Source organism: Pituophis catenifer, unplaced genomic scaffold, assembly GCF_029215685.1.
Source record: "Pituophis catenifer annectens isolate HBS135680 unplaced genomic scaffold, rPitCat1.0.hap2 SCAF_8, whole genome shotgun sequence".
Taxonomy (NCBI): Eukaryota; Metazoa; Chordata; class Lepidosauria; order Squamata; family Colubridae; genus Pituophis; species Pituophis catenifer.
The window spans coordinates 63,120,358-63,137,622 of record NW_027256888.1 but is presented as its reverse complement, the minus strand read 5'-3'; the positions used below and the strand labels follow the sequence as shown (position 1 = coordinate 63,137,622).

Here is a 17,265-nt window from a genome sequence, read left to right as displayed (position 1 = left end):
AATTCATATTAATGTGCATAGTTTTACAAACAAATTCTCTAAGACTGCAGAGTTAAAAGGGAATTGATTAATGCATTTCAGTGTATGAAGTCTTGCAATTTTCTTCCCCTAAAAGCATCTATATAAAGGGAATCACTGGAGGAATCTCAGTAGTGAACCTGTGACATTTGAGCGATTGTTTTTTCCTTGAACATTGAAGCTAGGTATCCTATTTTCTTCCTCCTCTTCTTCCTCCATCATCATCATCATATATTTACACTTGTCAACAGACATGTTTTCATGAGATGATACCTCCACAATTCAATATTACCTTCCATGTGTATGTTTCCTCTATCACTCTGTTATCACTATGTCCTTGGAAAAATGTACAAAATTACATTTTGTTTTTATCCAAAACAACGTTTTTTTCTATTAGCCAGTTTAGTCTTTTGGTTACGGCTCCAGGATAGAAAGCTACGAGACCATGAGTTCCAATCCTCCCCTAGCCATGAAAACCAGCTATGTGACCTTGGGCCAGTTACTCTCATCTCACCTCACAGAGTAACAGTAACTGTTGGGGAGGGGGGGAAAAGGAGACAAAGATGCATTTGATAAGTTCATCATGTCAAGTTATTTGTAAAAATAATAAAGCTAGGATACAAATAAATAAATGAAAATAAACTATATAATTATTAAACAATATAAACCAGACCCTATCTAGTATTTAAACAGTCAGAGTAGATAGCAGTGTCTTTAAATATGTTAAAAACAGTGAAGGACCGGCCCACTGTGCTTCTGCCAGCGAAAATGGGCTCCCGAGCTCCTTTTTCACTGGCAGAGGGTTGCAGGATGCCATGGCCGCCGAAAACAAAGCTCAGGAGCCTGTTTTCACTGGCAAAGCACTCGGGCCACCACAGGTGTCCCCTGACAGGAGTGACATGGAGCTATCCACATCTGGCCATGCCCATCCCGGCCTCCCGAGGTCAAACACAATCCTGATGCGGCCCTCACTGAAATCGAGTTTGACACCTCTGACTTAGCTGATTTGAAACAAACAAACAAGCTGCATCAGAGAGCAGACCAGGAAATCTCAGAAGTGTAAACTAATCTGAAATGAAAGCAGGAACAATCCACTTCCAACAAAACAATATCAGCCTGTTCACAAATTTTAAAGGATACAGAAGAATTATTTGTATGATTTACTTCCTTCCTTGCCTTGAACAAAACTCATTTTTAAAAGAGGAGAAAAACAGCTGTTGCCAAATGTGCTAAATTATACATCTAAAAATAGGAACACTATATACGTATTTCTCAGATGTTTAGGAATCATTATTTTGGATTTGTAATGATTACTACAAAAATCAAAGCAGCAATTTTCATAGATGATTAATAGAGATTTTCCTATTATGCTCCTTTAAAGTCATTTTTAATACCCTCCCCAACGTCTGTTCTGCGTGGCTTTCAAACCATGTGAAATGCAAGCCTAAAGTGACATCTCATCATAAAAATGTTGTAGTTCATGTCCTGTTTGCAAGTGTCTCAAGGCACTGAATGTGGCATTACATTGCAACTTTAGCATGTTGCTGCTTTATCCTTCCAACAGACTGGAAGAAAAGTGGGACGAAGTAATACACAGTGGAGAAACATGAGGAAGGGAAAGGAGCTTAACTATCAGCAGCTTCTCAAATGAGATCTGGTAGTGCCAGGAAAAAATACAACAGTATTTAAACAGGACTACAAAAAGAAAGTGTTGCGATGGCTCAGTGGCTAAAACACTGAGCTTGTCGATCAAAAGGTCGGCAGTTCAGCGGTTCGAATCCCTAGTGCCACGTAACGAGGTGAGCTCCCGTTACTTGTCTCAGCTTCTGCCAACCAAGCAGCTCAAAAGCACATAAAAAATGCAAGTAGACAAATAGGGACCACCTTTGGTGGGAAGGTAACAGAATTCCGTGCACGTTTAGTCATGCTGGCCACATGACCACAGAGATTTCAGCCAATGACACACGTATTTCTCAAAAAAATAGTGCTTGCTCACTTACAGAATGCACCGTTTTCTATCTGAATGAAGAATGTTTTGTCTATCTTAGAAGGAACCTCTTTTTTCCCCATCAGATTTACTTTTGAAGTATGAGAATTGCCTTGAATTAGCACAAGAAGTAAAACATGAAACTAACAAATACGATAAGACAATCCTGTCTAATCTTCTCTTTTGAAGCATGAAGGGATCATCTTAAATTTGGAGTTACCTTGCTGAATATCTCTTATCCAAATTATCTGTAAATCAGTTGGACAGCTTGGAAGCAAAAATGAAGCTTTCTGGTATGCCACTCAGCATCTCCTTTCAGAATAAAAATTGCACCATTTCAAGAAAAACAACTTAAGGCACCATCTGGAATGAATATTCTCATCTTCTACTAGTATATGAGCATAGTTAACCATCTAAAACAAAAAGGCCTTTCTAATGTTATGGAAAGATAGAAGAGAGTTTCTTCAAAGATGACCTTAACAATTGGGTGTTTTCATAGGGGACACAACAGAAGATATGTTGATTGCAAAATTTACTGTAATTTAAATTCCAGTGCTTTCAATTCTGGTTTTATATGCATTTGTTCTTAAGACTTGGTCTTGTGCTGCCAGAATTAAGCCCTCCATCTTTTTCTTCAACCAGCCTAGGATCAGCTAACTCTGTTTATGGTATTAAAATTATTGTCACAGGATGTAAACTGTTCCAGGTAAATCTGCCTTTTTGCAATTGACTGAAGGTGATTTTATCAATTTTGATGGTGTTCAAATCCTGCTAGTTGTTTGGGGATTATTATTTTTTAGTTGCTAGTTTTAATTTGTTGGTGAAGCCCAGCTCATTGGCTTAATTATTTATTTTTCCTATAAAGTCTCATTTTCATATTTTTCTTCTGGCTCATAGTAGGACTCAAACAGCTGCTAACAAAAAAAAAAAAAAAAATCAGAAAGGCAAATTCCAAATTCTCAACCAGAAAGTCATCTGCTTCAATAGAATCCCTGCACAGGCCCAAAAATTACCTGTAAAAATACTAATTTCCTCAAACACTAGTTTAGAATAAAACAATGGAAGCCACTCACTAATCATGATAGAACAAAAAATAAAAGCACATATATACAGAGCCACATAAAGAATGAACCAATTCTTGGTTGAGCTATACATTCTATATATCAAACTGGAAGCTTACATATATTCTGAACACTGTCAAAAAACCTAATCAATATCACTTTCCTGCATCTAGGACTTATGGGTACTATTTCATTTTGAGATTTAAGTCAGGAATTATATATCATGTTAGAAAAAAAACCTGAAAACATTAAGAAATAGCATTTTTTCCTGAAAAATGGATCAGGAAATTTCAAATATTTTTAAAAGCAGTCTTCTTTTGTACTCCCTTTTTAAAAAATCCTACCTATTCAGTGAATTGTATTTTGGATCTTTGCTGAATATAAATTAAAGTACAATTAAAACAAACCGTTAGGTAAGGTACGGCAACATCTAAACAGTTTTCTGGTGAGGAGGTAGTGAAACCTCCCAAAATCAGAACTTGCAGAAAATGGAAGAATCTCAGCTATCTGTTGTGAGGGAGTCAGAGATCAATGCATCTAGAGAATAAGCAGCTGGACAGGAACAGCTGTTACGATCTAAGCATCCCCTGGATTAAGGAATGATAGCTAGTAAAACTCACGGAATTAAGGCACAATGAATGGTTAATGGGGAAAGGTCTGCTTTGGAGGAACGATGAAGCAGAATAGGGGAAGCGTCAAACCCTGAAAATACACTATAAGTGAATTTACTACTTTTATCAATATTGTTTGTACCTGTTCTTTATCTACCAATCCTTTATCATGTGAACTGGTACCAATTCCTTAGACCATCCTATCATTGCCCCACTACCGGAAGAACTCTGTGGATCTCAGTTATAAAGAATTATGCATTTGTAAGCTTTCATTTCATTAGTCTTTTGTATTTGTTGCTACATGCTGGCCACATGATGATGAAAGCATTTTCAGACAATGCTGGCTCCTTCAGCTGGGAAACAGGGATGAGTGCACACACCCCTAGAGTCAGACATGACTGGACAGGGGGAACCTTTACTTTACTTACTTTTTTATCTAGAGACAAAAATGTGTCATTTTCATGAAGAAAGAAAAGGATACTACTGGCCAAATCTATAATAAGCTTCCACTTCCAATATGACAATCGCTATATCATACTGATACTTTGATCTGTTACTCTGGGAGTCAGGTTACTTTGACACTATATATTTATGCCTGTAAAAAGGAAAAAAGTATATATATTTTTTAAAAAATAAAAAGTGTAAAGCTAATTTGGTATTGTGGTTAGACTAGAAACTGGGAGACCCAGAATTCTATCGCATCTCAGGCAAAAAAGGGTGAATTTGGGTCAGTTTAGGGCAAGACAGTTTCTACTTCTTCATAGAGATCTTAAATATACTAAGAGCTGAGGTGAGAGACTGAGCACTGTGGCACCCCAATACTCAAGGGCCCCGGGACTTGGCCTTTCCTTCCTCACAAAAGCTGACTGAAACCAGTAACTCAGGAAGGAGCTGAATCACTGCCAAAGAATGGTTCCAACTTTTGCAGATGGTTGATGCTTTCAAAGGCTACAAAAGATTCAACAAGATCAATAATCTCTCTCTCACACTCTATTTAAACGTTGTTGTTAGCCAGTATAGTTTCCATCCCATATGTAAGGCATTTGATAAAGTAGACCATAATCCACTACTAGATAAAGTAGAAAAATGTGGGTTAGACAGCATCATCACCAGATGGATTTGTAACTGCCTGACCAACCACACTCAACGTGTAGTCCTCAATGGAACTGCATCTACATGGAGGGAAGTATGCATGGAATACCCCAAGGCTCTTTTTTAGGCCCAGTACTCTTCAACATCTTTATCAATGACTTGGACGAAGAGATAGATGGGGAACTCATCAAATTTGCAGATGACACCAAGCTGGCAGGAATAGCCAACACTCCAGAAGATAGGCTCAAGATACAGAAGGATCTTGACAGACTTGAACATTGGGCGCTATCTAACAAAATGAAATTCAATGGTGAAAAAAGTAAGGTTCTACATTTAGGCAAGAAAAACAAAAATGCACAGGTACAGTATATGTGGTACCTTGCTCAATAGTAGTAACTGTGAGAGGGATCTTGGAGTCCTAGTGGACAACCATTTAAATATGAGCCAGAAGTGTGCATCAGCTGCCCAAAAAAGCCAACATAGTTCTAGGCTGCATAAAAAGAGGGATAGAATCAAGATCACGTGAAGTGTTAATACCACTTTATAATGCCTTGGCAAGGCCACACTTGGAATACTGCATTCAGTTTTGGTTGCCATGATGTAAAAAAAGATGTGGAGACTCTAGAAAGAGTGCAGAGAAGAGCAACAAAGATGATTAGGGGACTGGAGCCTAAAACATATGGAGAACGGTTGCAGGAACTGGGTATGTCTAGTTTAATGAAAAGAAGGACTAAGGGAGACATGATAGCAGTGTTCCAATATCTCAGGGGCTGCCACAAAGAAGAGGGAGTCAAGCTATTCTCCAAAGCACCTGAAGGTAGGACAAGAAGCAATGGGTGGAAACTAATCAAGGAGAGAAGCAACTTAGAACTAAGGAGAAATTTCCTGACAGTTAGACCAATTAATCAGTGGAACAACTTGCCTCCAGAAGTTGTGAATGCTCCAACACTGGACATTTTTAAGATGTTGGATAACCATTTGTCTGAAGTGGTGTAGGGTTTCTTGCCTAAGCAGAGGGTTGAACTAGAAGACCTCCAAGGTCCCTTCCAACTCTGTTGTTCTGTTCTGTTCTGTTCTGTTCTGTTCTGTTCTGTTCTGTTCTGTTCTGTTCTGTTCTGTTCAAACCTTATCTTTAGTGAATATGTTTTCAGAGTTCAACATCTCAGCAATTTTCTCTTAAAAGGAAAAGTTGGAGACTGATTCCAGGCTTATTTATTAAAAAGGTGTGCACAAACATACAGGTAGTCCTTGATTTATGACTGTAATGGAGCCTCCCCATTACGTTGCATAGTGTGAAGCATGTCACAGAATGATCCTCAACACCGCTCTCGCCAATACTATCATTAGACAAACATGGATGTTGTCAAGTGGAACACGAAGTGCCTGGGGGTGCGGGAGGTCTTTGAAGGTCTAGCACAGGGCAGGCCTTGGGAGGCCTACTCTAAGTCTCCCATCCTTGAGACAGCCAGTGCTGTTCCCTGTCCCTTGGGGTTTCCCTAGGCCTCAGTATGCTCCCAAGTTCCCTTCTCAGACAAAAGAGGCCTGTAGGAATCCTGAATGGCAGGGGGGGAGCCTCATCTGGGTATCCAGATGAGAGGCAGGCTCTCTTTAGCTCCCTTGTGTTACTGAATGGCCAGCTTGGGAGTAGGCTGAGACCTGGGGGTTCCAGCAGGATGAGTCAGATAGGCAGGTGGGGAGTGTTCAGGTCAGGTGAACAATGGGAGGGGCACTGCAACTTCGAAACTGGGTCTTAAGTGTCTTTTGGGGGGTCAGGGTCTGTCATAATTTTGGTCAATAAATGACTGGTCATAAGTCAAGGACTTTCACTATTTCCCTACCATGATAAAACATTTGCAATGTTTTAGCATCTCTTCATCTCCCTTGCAGCAGAAAGAAAGAAACCAGGTGGGAAAGAGTTCAAGCCTCCACTAAGGACTCGGTTCATTTCCTTATCTACTTTCCTACAGTAACAGACCATCATCAAAGGCTTTCTGAATACAAGCCAGGATGGGATGAACCAGGGGTGGGTTCTACTTACCTTTACTACCAGTTCACAATTGGAGCGCGATAATTGTCCATTATGACGTCCAGGCAGGTGGGCGGAGCCTCCTGCTGCTTTTACTACTGGTTCGCAAGAACCGGACAGAACCGGGAGCAACCCACCACTGGGATGAGTGGAGTATTATATCTTTGTTGTAAACCATCCAGAGCTTTCCAGAGGATGCGGCTATATTAAATTCAATAGATTACATGTAGTCCTTGCTTACTGATGATTTGTTCAGCGACTGTTTGAAATTATAGCAGCATTGGAAAGGGAGAATTACAACTGGCCCTCAAAGTTTTGGCTGTCACAGCACATCCACAGTCATGTGCTTGCAATCTGGGTGCTTTGCAACTGGTTTACAATGGTTGCAGAGTCTGGCGGTCATGTAGTTGCCCTTTGCAATCTTCCCTGCTGACCTCCAACAAAGTCAATGGGGAAGCTGGCAGGGAAAGACACAAGTTGCTCTGGTACATCAATTGTATGTTCCCAGCAGCCACCTCAAGTTCTGCCACATTTACACAATACCTTGCACACTATTCGCACAACTTTCACTGCCTAGCAGCAGCCAGCCCCAACACCTTGCCAGATTCTCGTACATCTTCCCCTACCCCATACAATCACCCCTGGCCCAATTGCACCTCTTGGGCCACTTGCATAATATCCTCCCTTGCTCGGGCACGCACACTTGCCTTACTTCCCTGACCACCTATTTACCAGCTGCCCTGGCCTCAGTTAAGGATCTGTGATCCTCACTTAACAACAACAACGGGGTGTATTGGGTTGCCATTGCTAAGTGATGCAGTCATGTGACATTGTGTTGTACAACCTTATCATGTAGTGATGGAAATCATCAGTAAACAAGGACTACTTGTATGTTGAAAGTTGGACCATAAGAAAGGCTGAGCGCCAAAGAATTGAGCCCTTTGAACTATGGTGCTGGAGAAGACTCCTGCGAGTCCCTTGGACTGCAAGGCGATCAATCCGGTCAGTCCTAGAGGAGATCAACCCTGACTGACTGCTCTTTAGAAGGCCAGATCCTGAAGATGAAACTCAAATACTTTGGCCACCTAATGAGAAGGAAGGACTCACTGGAGAAGAGCCTAATGCTGGGAAAGATTGAGGGCAAAAGAAGAAGGGGACGACAGAGAATGAGGTGGTTGGATGGAGTCATTGAAGCAGTAGGTGGGAGCTTAAATGGACTCTGGAGGATGGTAGAGGACAGGAAGGCCTGGAGGAACATTGTCCATGGGGTCGTGATGGGTCAGACATGACTTCGCAACTAACAGCAACAACTTGTATGTTATATTACATTTAATTCTGTAGGAAGCTTGCATATGAATTTGCATATGAACATGGTAGAAGCTGTGTATAATATCCAAAGGTCTGTAGGGATTATAGCTGCATTCTAGGCTGCCCAGCTGATCTTGCTCACCTCCAGGGATATAATTGTAAACAAAGGGGTTGGTTGAATCCCCTTGGTTCAGCATGTGTAAAGAGACTGGGAGGCTCTTGTTGATGGTTAACTAAGTCTTCCTGGGACAGTCGGGTATTATTAATGTAAGATTCACTCCCCAAGCCTACACCAGTGGCAACATATTGGGATTATTGAAAATGGTAGGGAGGAGGCATATGACAGCCAAGGTTCATGAATTCTAGAGCAATACAAAGCCAGCATTGGGGATACAGTGCATAGGAAGCAATGGAGAGAGCTTGCAGACTTTCTACTACAACAATTGGATGGAAGACACCCATTAAGTTTCCCCTTGACTAAAATGGGAAAAGATGAGATGTTAAAGTTTCAAATAAATCACTTCATTAAATCCTAATTAATTATAGGTCACCATACTATTCCTTTTTTCCCAGCATTTCATATCAAAAGAACAGCTTCAATAAGTCTTACATTATTAGATAAATAGAGCAAGCATCACTTTATCAGGCAAGATTCATTTATGAGCTCATGCTGAAAAAAAAAATCCCTGACTTAAGATGTACAGGATCCTAATTAATCAATGCAAATATACTAGCATTCCTTCACCTCTCAATTTACTGTAGAGCAAAGATCTTTCTGCACACAATGAAGACCTTTCTGTTCCATTCAAAATTAGTTAAAAAGCACTAACATAAAATGGAGAATAAATTGCATAGAAGGCTATAATTCTGCATGCAGCAGACTCGTCTATGGCTGTCCAACACTATGGTGGCACTCAACCTAAATTTGGTTAGGAAAATTTCTGATTTTAGGGACAGCAATTTTAGACCCCACCCTTGGATGGAAAAGAAGCCTTTTGGTTGCAACTCTTCCCATTTCCATACACATATGTAATCCAGTCCGCTTTACTTCTTAATGATCACATAGGTAGACCTTCTTCAGGTTCATCTGTCAATCCAGTAGTCCTTTGAGCTTTTCTATCTCAAATTTCATCAAGCATTTAATAACTTCAGCAGTATATCTTAGGGTTATCATGTGAAGTATCAATACTGTTTTATAAATCCTTAATAAGACCACACTTGGAATACTGCACCCAGTTTTAGTCACTACATTACAAAAAAGATGTTGAGACTTTGGGATTTTTCAAAGAAGAGCAACTAAGATGATTAAAGGCCTGGAGACAAAAACATCTCGAAGAATGGTTGCAGGAACTGGATATGGCTAGTCTAGAGAAAAGAAAGACTAGGGGGTGACATGATACTGTAGCAGTATTTCAGTATTTGAGAGGCTGCCAACTTATTTTCCAAAGCACCAGAGGGCAAGACAAGAAACAATGGATGGAAACTAATCAAGGAGAGAAGCAACCTGGAATTAAGAAGGAACTTTCTTAACCGTGAGGACAATTAGAGAGTGGAACTGCTTCTTTCAGATGTTGTGGGTGCTTCATCACTGGAGGTTTTTAACAAAAGACTGGATAGCCAACCTATCTGAAATGGTATAGGGCAGGGCAGTGGTGAAATCCAATTTTTTTTACTACGGGTCCTGTGGGCGTGGTGTGACTTAGTGGGAGTGGCTTGGTGGATGGGCAGGGGAAGGATACTGCAAAATATCCATTCCCACCCCACTTCAGGGGAAGGATACAGCAAAATCCCCATTCCCTCCCCACTCCTGGGGGAAGGATATTGCAAAATCTCCATTCCCACCCCACTCTGGGGCCCGCCAGAGGTAGAATTTGCCGGTTCTCCAAACTACTCAAAATTTCTGCTACCGGTTCTCTGAACTGCTCAAAATTTCTGCTACCAGTTCTCCAGAACCTGTCAGAACCTACTGGATTTCACCCCTGGGGCAGAGGTCTCCAACCTTGGCAACTCACAGAGCCTGGGAGTTGAAGTCCACAAATCTTAAAGATGCCAAGGTTGGAGACCCCTGATATAGGGTCTCCTGCTTGAAGAGGGGACCTCCAAAGTCCGGTCCAGCTCTATTCTGATTAAAGATTAAAGCAAAAGCCTCTGTTCTCATCTCTGCCCTTTAGACCCTGCCCCCAAAATCAAGAGTAAGGATCCTACCTACCCTTTCTGATCATTTCACAGTGTGACAGGAATGTCTACTATAGCATGACCGACAATCAGAACGCTGAGGTGCAGCTCCCAACCCCTCAAAGACTGCTTACCTCTACCATAAGATATGAGACGTTCTGCTGCAGTTTGTGCAATATAACATGTAGTGAAGCAACATTTTGGTAATGGCTTATTATGCCCTAAACCAAACATTTTATAATTATGATAGAGGAGATTTCCTGTTACTGCTTTAGTGTTTATTTGTACTTACCAGTAACTGGGGCATCTATATCCAGCAAATTTTTTTCCTGGCGCAGAATCGAAGCACCCTCTGTTATTATTCTCAAAGCAACACTTTCTTCCAGCCTTCCTTCCTTCATAAGGTGTGCCTTTAGGATATCCACTCGGGGTTTTCCATCATTGTCAAACACTTCCTTCGCTGTGAGCCGATGGCTTGGAGGAAATGGGACAGCTGCAAGAACAAAGATAATGGATTCAATGCACCAAGAAAACCCCTTGGTCTCAATAAAAAGCAATGTTTTATCTCCATTACTGATCAGTGCTTTGGCTTCCAAAAAGGCTTTGTACTTACTAGATTGCAATGCAGCAAAGTATTTCCTGATGCTGTTAGCAAGCTTCTTAGAACTATGTTGCTATTTCTAGCAATTATTTGTAGCTAGCTAATTTCCCCATCCTAAAAAAAATCAAGCATTATACCTCTACATTGGGGTTTTTTTTTTTTTTAAATGATGAACATTTCATCTGAATATTGTTTATGAAAGAGGAGGAGGCGGAGGAAGAGGAGGAGGAGGAGGAGGAGGAGGAGGAGGAGGAGGAGGAGGAGAAGGGGAAGGAGAAGAAGGAGAAGAGAAAGCAGTAAATACAGTATACATAACCAAGAAAACACTTGTAAAGCTATTCTGAATTCTCCATTACAGGCAGTCCTCCCTTAACGACTTGTTCTAGAACCGATTGAAATTGCGACGGTGCCAAACAAATATGTATGCCTGATCCTTGAAGTTATAGGAATTTCAATCCCCCACAGTCACATGGTCAAAATGCAGATGCTGACAGCCTGTCCACATCTATCAATGAAGGATGTACTTCAACTTCCCTCACATGGCTATCTTCATCCCCCCTCACCCCATTTCTGCCATTTTAGCTGCTTTGCACTCAGGTGTCCCAGCTGCGTCCACTGCCCTGCTCTTCTGCACCTCTGCTGTCTCCAACTGACCTTTGCCATCTTCTTCCTCCCATAGCTGATGAGGCAAGCCTGGTTTGGCCTTCATGAGGCAGTTGCTGGCCAATGAGGCCTTCACCACATGCAATTTGGGAAGGCCTCATGTAGCCAGCAGCTCCCTCCCAAAGAGCCAGGGCAGGCTTGCCTGATCAATAGCAGGAGGAAGAAAACATAGAAGGTCAATAGGGGGCAGCAACGGTGCAAGACAGAGGATAGGGCAGTGGAGTGCAGGGTGGAAGGAGTGCAGGCCGAGTACAGGAGAGTAGAGGGGAACCCACACTGAGGGGGACACAGGGCAGAGATGGAGATAGACAAGCGGAGGTGGGGAGTTGAAGTTGAAGCGCAGGAGACTGGCCATGTGATGCGACACCCAGAAAAATACGCCACACTTCATTTAATCCTCAAGGGAAAGATTGAAGGCAAATGAGGTCCAGGCAGAAGAAAAACATCATGGCTTCAAAATCTAAGGGACTGGTTTGAATACTCTAAAACTCAGCAGGACTTTTTTGTGTAGCTGTTGATAAAAATAGGATTGCCAACATGATCGCCAACGTCCGATGACAGATATGGCACAAGAAGGAGGAGGAGGAGGAGGAGGAGGAGGAGGAGGAGGAGGAGGAGGAGGAGGAGGAGGAGGAGAAGAAGAAGAAGAAGAAGAAGAAGAAGAAGAAGAAGAAGAAGAAGAAGAAGAAGAAGAAGAAGAAGAAGAAGAAGAAGAAGAAGAAGAAGAAGAAGAGGTGGTAGTGGTAGTGGTAGTGGTAGTAGTAATAGTAGTAGTAGTCAGGAGAAGTGTGAGATCCTGGATTAATGACAGTATGGTCAATAATGGATACAGTCATATGGCGTTTCAACAACCTAACTGCTTAGCAGTACAAATTCTGGTCCCAATTAGAATTTTCAAAGGAAAACTACCAGTGCTATTCTTTCCATAAGCCAATAAGACTTACAACAGGATGTTTCCCCCTGCAGGTGTTATTGGATACACCCTGTCAATCATACAGAGCTACTTTCAAAACGGCACTGATGCATTACAAGTAGGTAAAAACAAACAATCAATCAATCAGTCAATCAAACAAACAAGAAACCAAAACCCGAACCAAAACTAAAACGCTCTACAACTTTGGGAAAGCAGCCTTTTCTCTTCCTTTGCATTCGGGATCAAGCGAAACAAAACATTCTGTGAAATAAAGCTGCAGCCTTTTGGCTTTTGGGCCGCTTAATCCTAGATAATCACAAATGGAAAACATAACAAAACTACAAGCCATGCTTCATCAGCTGATTAAACTGGCTGACTAAAACAGCAACCAACCTTAAAGCATTTACCTTTCAGCATCATTTTTAGGGAAAACTAAAAAGCGAATAGACTTCTGGAGCTGAAGGAGATCTGAGATCCCACCCATGTCAATATCTCCTTAAAGAAGCTGCAGCTTTTTAGAATAATCACCAATTGTCACAAAAAGAAATTTGAGGCAGTATACTCATATCTACTCCAAAAAAACCTTGTTGCCCTCAATTGAAAAATGCATGTTGTTGGGTGCAGTCTGAAGCTGTCAAAGATTTTTTAAAAATAATCTCTTTGTCTGATATTTTGACAAATTAGACAATTGGTTACAGCAGGGGTGTCAAACTCACATCGTCACAGCAACGTCATGTGACATATCGGGACTATTTCCCCCTTCGCTAAACTGGGTGTCGGCATGGCCAGCACATGACGCATCAGGTCCGCTGGCCGGAAGAAGATGAAAATGTCAGGAGCAAAGAACTTGCTCTGAATTTTCATTTTTTTATATAATTAGAACATTTATAATATTTTGAGTTTTGTTACAATAAAATTGAAATGTCATATTCTAAACTCAAAAATGACTTTTTTATCTTGTACACATTCCTACTATGGATATATGAACGCGCCCTCTGATATTTCAGATGACACTTAAAAAGGTTTAAGGTACTGTCACGTAGTAGAGATAAGCTTTACAAACCTCATCTAATACTACATATTTTTTACTTTCTTGCCCCCAGATTAGAGGGAGGATCTGGTCAGTTTCAAGGATCAACAGGAAGGTTATCCCAGCTTAACCCCTTTTCCCAAACTGCTAAATTGGAGTGGCATTAGAAACTATCTTGCCAGCTGCAGGGTAATTAATTATATTGATTCAAACAGCTGCTGCTTCTGTGGATACTTCAGATTAGAGAAAAATGAATGAAAATGTCTGAGAAGGACTGAGAATTAGTACATCAATAATTTACACAAACCTATATAATTTATTCATCTCACAGTATACTGCAATTTCTTAATCAAGGAGTACCTGAATTTGTAAATATTAAAGTATATCTTCCCAATCTTGGTCCCATTGAAGGCTGAACACTCATTACGTAAACTATAGATGGAGTGATGGGAATTGTACTCCAAGAAAATCTGGTTCTAAAGGTATGGAAGACTTCTGAAGGAGGTATTTCATATGCTGTTTTCCTCTTCATTCACAACGAGGAATTTAAACTACAAATACCAGAGAACTTTAAAACATTCTCTCCAGATGATGCTGATCTCATATGATATTATTCTTGGATGTGGACCTGCCCCCAACAGGACATATTACGTCTCCAATAACATGATTTGCTTCTTGGAGGAAGACTTAACTTCCCAAAATTGCTGGACCATTCCCAGAATGACCAGATCAGAAAGATCGAGAGAAGAAATGGAACATTTCAGGAGTGTTCTGGAACGCTGTATCTCATGGAATAGTATGATCTTTATTACTACCTAATGAATGGTTTTTGATTCAGTTTCATCCTTCCCATAAATGACATGATCTTAAAAATATTATATGAAACAGCTACTAAAATCACCAGATGGGCTCATGAAAAAAATTGTGCAAGAAAGGTATTTCATAAATTTATTCATAAAAATATATGCACATTGAAATATCCAAGCAAAGGGGGGAAAGTTTAATAGTCAGTCTGGTGTCTTCAGTAGGCTGAACAGTTGCCCTCACTCATTCTTTCTCATTCAAGGGGGTCTTGTAATTAAACTATCGTATTTTTCAGGGTATAAAACGCTCTGGATTATAAAACGCACCTACTTTTTGGGGGGAGGAAAACAAAGTTATACGCTAGTGCGTGGATATGGGAAATAATATGAAATTTTATCAGTTTGGAACTGTTTTAAGTTTTTTTCTTAGCATACATTGGTATTGTAATCAGGATCAGTAAGTTATTCAGCACGCAATCTGTTAGATGTAAAGCTTTTTTCCCCTCTCTTTATTTTCCTTCAGGTAACATTTTAATTAAGTTAATGAAATGCTTTTTAAATTCCAGCTAACTGTTGATTCTAGATAGAAATTTTACAACAAAAGGACACAAAGAAGAAAATAAGACTCATAAAACACAATAACTCTGGCTCTGCCTCCTAGTTTGCCTCATTGCGGCAAACAGCCTGCTTTAGTTTCATTTTCAGCACAGCGTAATTAGCACAAGAAAAAAAATCTGCCTCCCAGCAATTTGCCTACTTACAGCAAGCAGCGGAGGCCCACGTGGCAATAGGCAATGGCAATCCCTGCAGCCTGAAACAGCTGAGGGTCAGGAAGCCGATCCAACCGCCAATCAACTGCTTGTACTAATCAGGCTGTGCTGAAGCTGAAATGGGCTGTTTTGCTGTTTGTTGCTTACTGCAAGGAGGTAAATTGCTGGGAGGCAGAGGCCAAAGGGTGGGGGCCAGCGGGTGGGGGGGGCTACATCCGGAGTATAAGACACACCCAAATTTTCACCCTCTTTGGGGAAGGGGAAGTGTGTGTTTATACTCCGAAAAATACAGTACTTTCTAAAGTTGTCTCACGGTATATGCTGATCTATGGCTTTGATAAAGATTGACTTGACTTGATACTTTCATAGTGTAGGGTAGGCTTCTCCAACCCTCTCTCTTCAAATGTCAAAATCTCTAACCAGCTGCAGAATGATAGGAATACGTGTAACAAGAAAATCACCACCAATATCCTCTGTCCTATTGCAACAATAAACTCAAAAACTTCAAAGGAATTATCCAGCATCCTAAAAACAGAAGTTGAAAAAAGCATCATTTGCAGAGGAATAAAAGTGTGAGAAACTGGAAGTCAATCGCATGAACATATGCATTTTTCTTTAACAAAGCTGTGTACAAAAGAATCCATATTATTTATAAAATTATGCAGTAGGTCAGCCATTCTCCTAAAGGTATTAATAGGGAGTAATATGTACTTCGGAATATCTTCCTGTATCCAGAACATTAGTTTGCTTTATTCTAAGAGACAGAGGTTCTTTCTAATCCATAAACAGGCAATGTCGGCTGGCGACCCCCAGGGGGAGAGCCTTCTCTGTGACGGCGCCCACCTTCTGGAATAACCTTCCCCCAGAGTTACGTATAATAACAGACCTCCGGATTTTTCGTCGGGCCCTGAAAACCTATTTATTTCAACTAGCTGGGCTGGCTTGAGCTAATTTTAAATTGATTTTAAATTGGGTTGTTTTAATTTACGGCCAGAACATTTAATTATTTTAATACTGTTTTTTAAATTTTGTATGCTTTGTTTTTACTTAGGCTGTGCACCGCCCTGAGTCCTATTGGAGAAGGGCGGTATAGAAATGTAAACAAATAAATAAATAAATAAATAAATGTCTATGGGAAATACCAGTTTTTCACAATTCCCACTTACGATCTTGAAGATTATTATATGTTTACTCCAGGGGTGGGTTCTACTTACCTTTACTACCGGTTCGCAACTGGGCCGCACGTGCTCGCTTCACTCACACGCGCGCTCTTCTGCACAGGCACAGAAGCTTCTGCGCATGTGCAGAAGCACTTTGATGACGTTGGGGTCGGTTGGCGGAGCCTCCCGCTGGTTTTACTACCGGTTCTATAGAACCGGTCCGAACCGGGGGCAACCCACCACTGGTTTACTCTAAGCAATATTGAGGAGTGAAAGGAGGACACAATTCTGGTAGAGAATGAAACTGGGCTTTCAATAAGTTAGGAAACTCGAAAGCAAAAAAAGCTTTTTTTTTTTTTTTTTCCAGGCAAAAGGTCACTCTTGTAAATCTTGGCTTGCTTCATAATTTTCTACTAATAAGTTTTCTAAAAACTATTGACAAAGAAGTACAATTGTTCAATGCAACCGAAATGGTTCATCTTTTGGTTTAGTGCTGACGGTGCCAGCAATATCAATGTTCTCAGCATAGCTTTGGGAATGAAGTTCTTAATTAACCAGTCACTGCAGTGCCAGCAGAGGGGAACCCAGCACCAATCTTGGCTCCTGTGCTATTGTATTCTCCAACTTCCTGACATTTTACCAATTATAGTCTAGCTTCTATTAAGCTCCCACTACAAAGAAGGGCAATCCTTTTCTTTTCATGAATATATATACAAATGATTCAGAAGTATATAGTCAAATCCGATTATTCAACTACATTGCTAAATGTAGTGCTAAATACTGCATTTCATTACTGTCTACCAGGGTGGATTTGATTTAAATCGAGTTGATTTAAATCACAATTTAAATCATCAGTTAAATCACTAGTAAAAAGGCTTGATTTAAATCAACTCGATTTAAATCATAATTTTTAAAGAGCAACTGTCATCTCTACTACTCCTTTGACCCACTGCTGACTCACCGATAGTCCCAGTGTTGCAGAATATACAGCCTCATGCTACATAACTAAGCTCCATTTCATGCTGAATAAACTAAATTATTTATGTA

The 17,265-nt window shown here is 40.6% G+C and overlaps 1 protein-coding gene across 5 annotated transcripts in view; it reads right to left on the bottom strand.

Moving 5' to 3' along the window:
- PPP3CA (protein phosphatase 3 catalytic subunit alpha) overlaps positions 1–17,265 on the bottom strand; it is a 213,697-nt gene that overhangs the window by 110,857 nt on the left and 85,575 nt on the right. For all 5 annotated transcript variants that reach the window (XM_070948213.1, XM_070948216.1, XM_070948214.1 and 2 more), the window contains exon 2: positions 10,571–10,771. In XM_070948213.1, the coding sequence (XP_070804314.1) occupies positions 10,571–10,771 (201 nt within the window). The remainder of the gene's footprint in view (positions 1–10,570; positions 10,772–17,265) is intronic.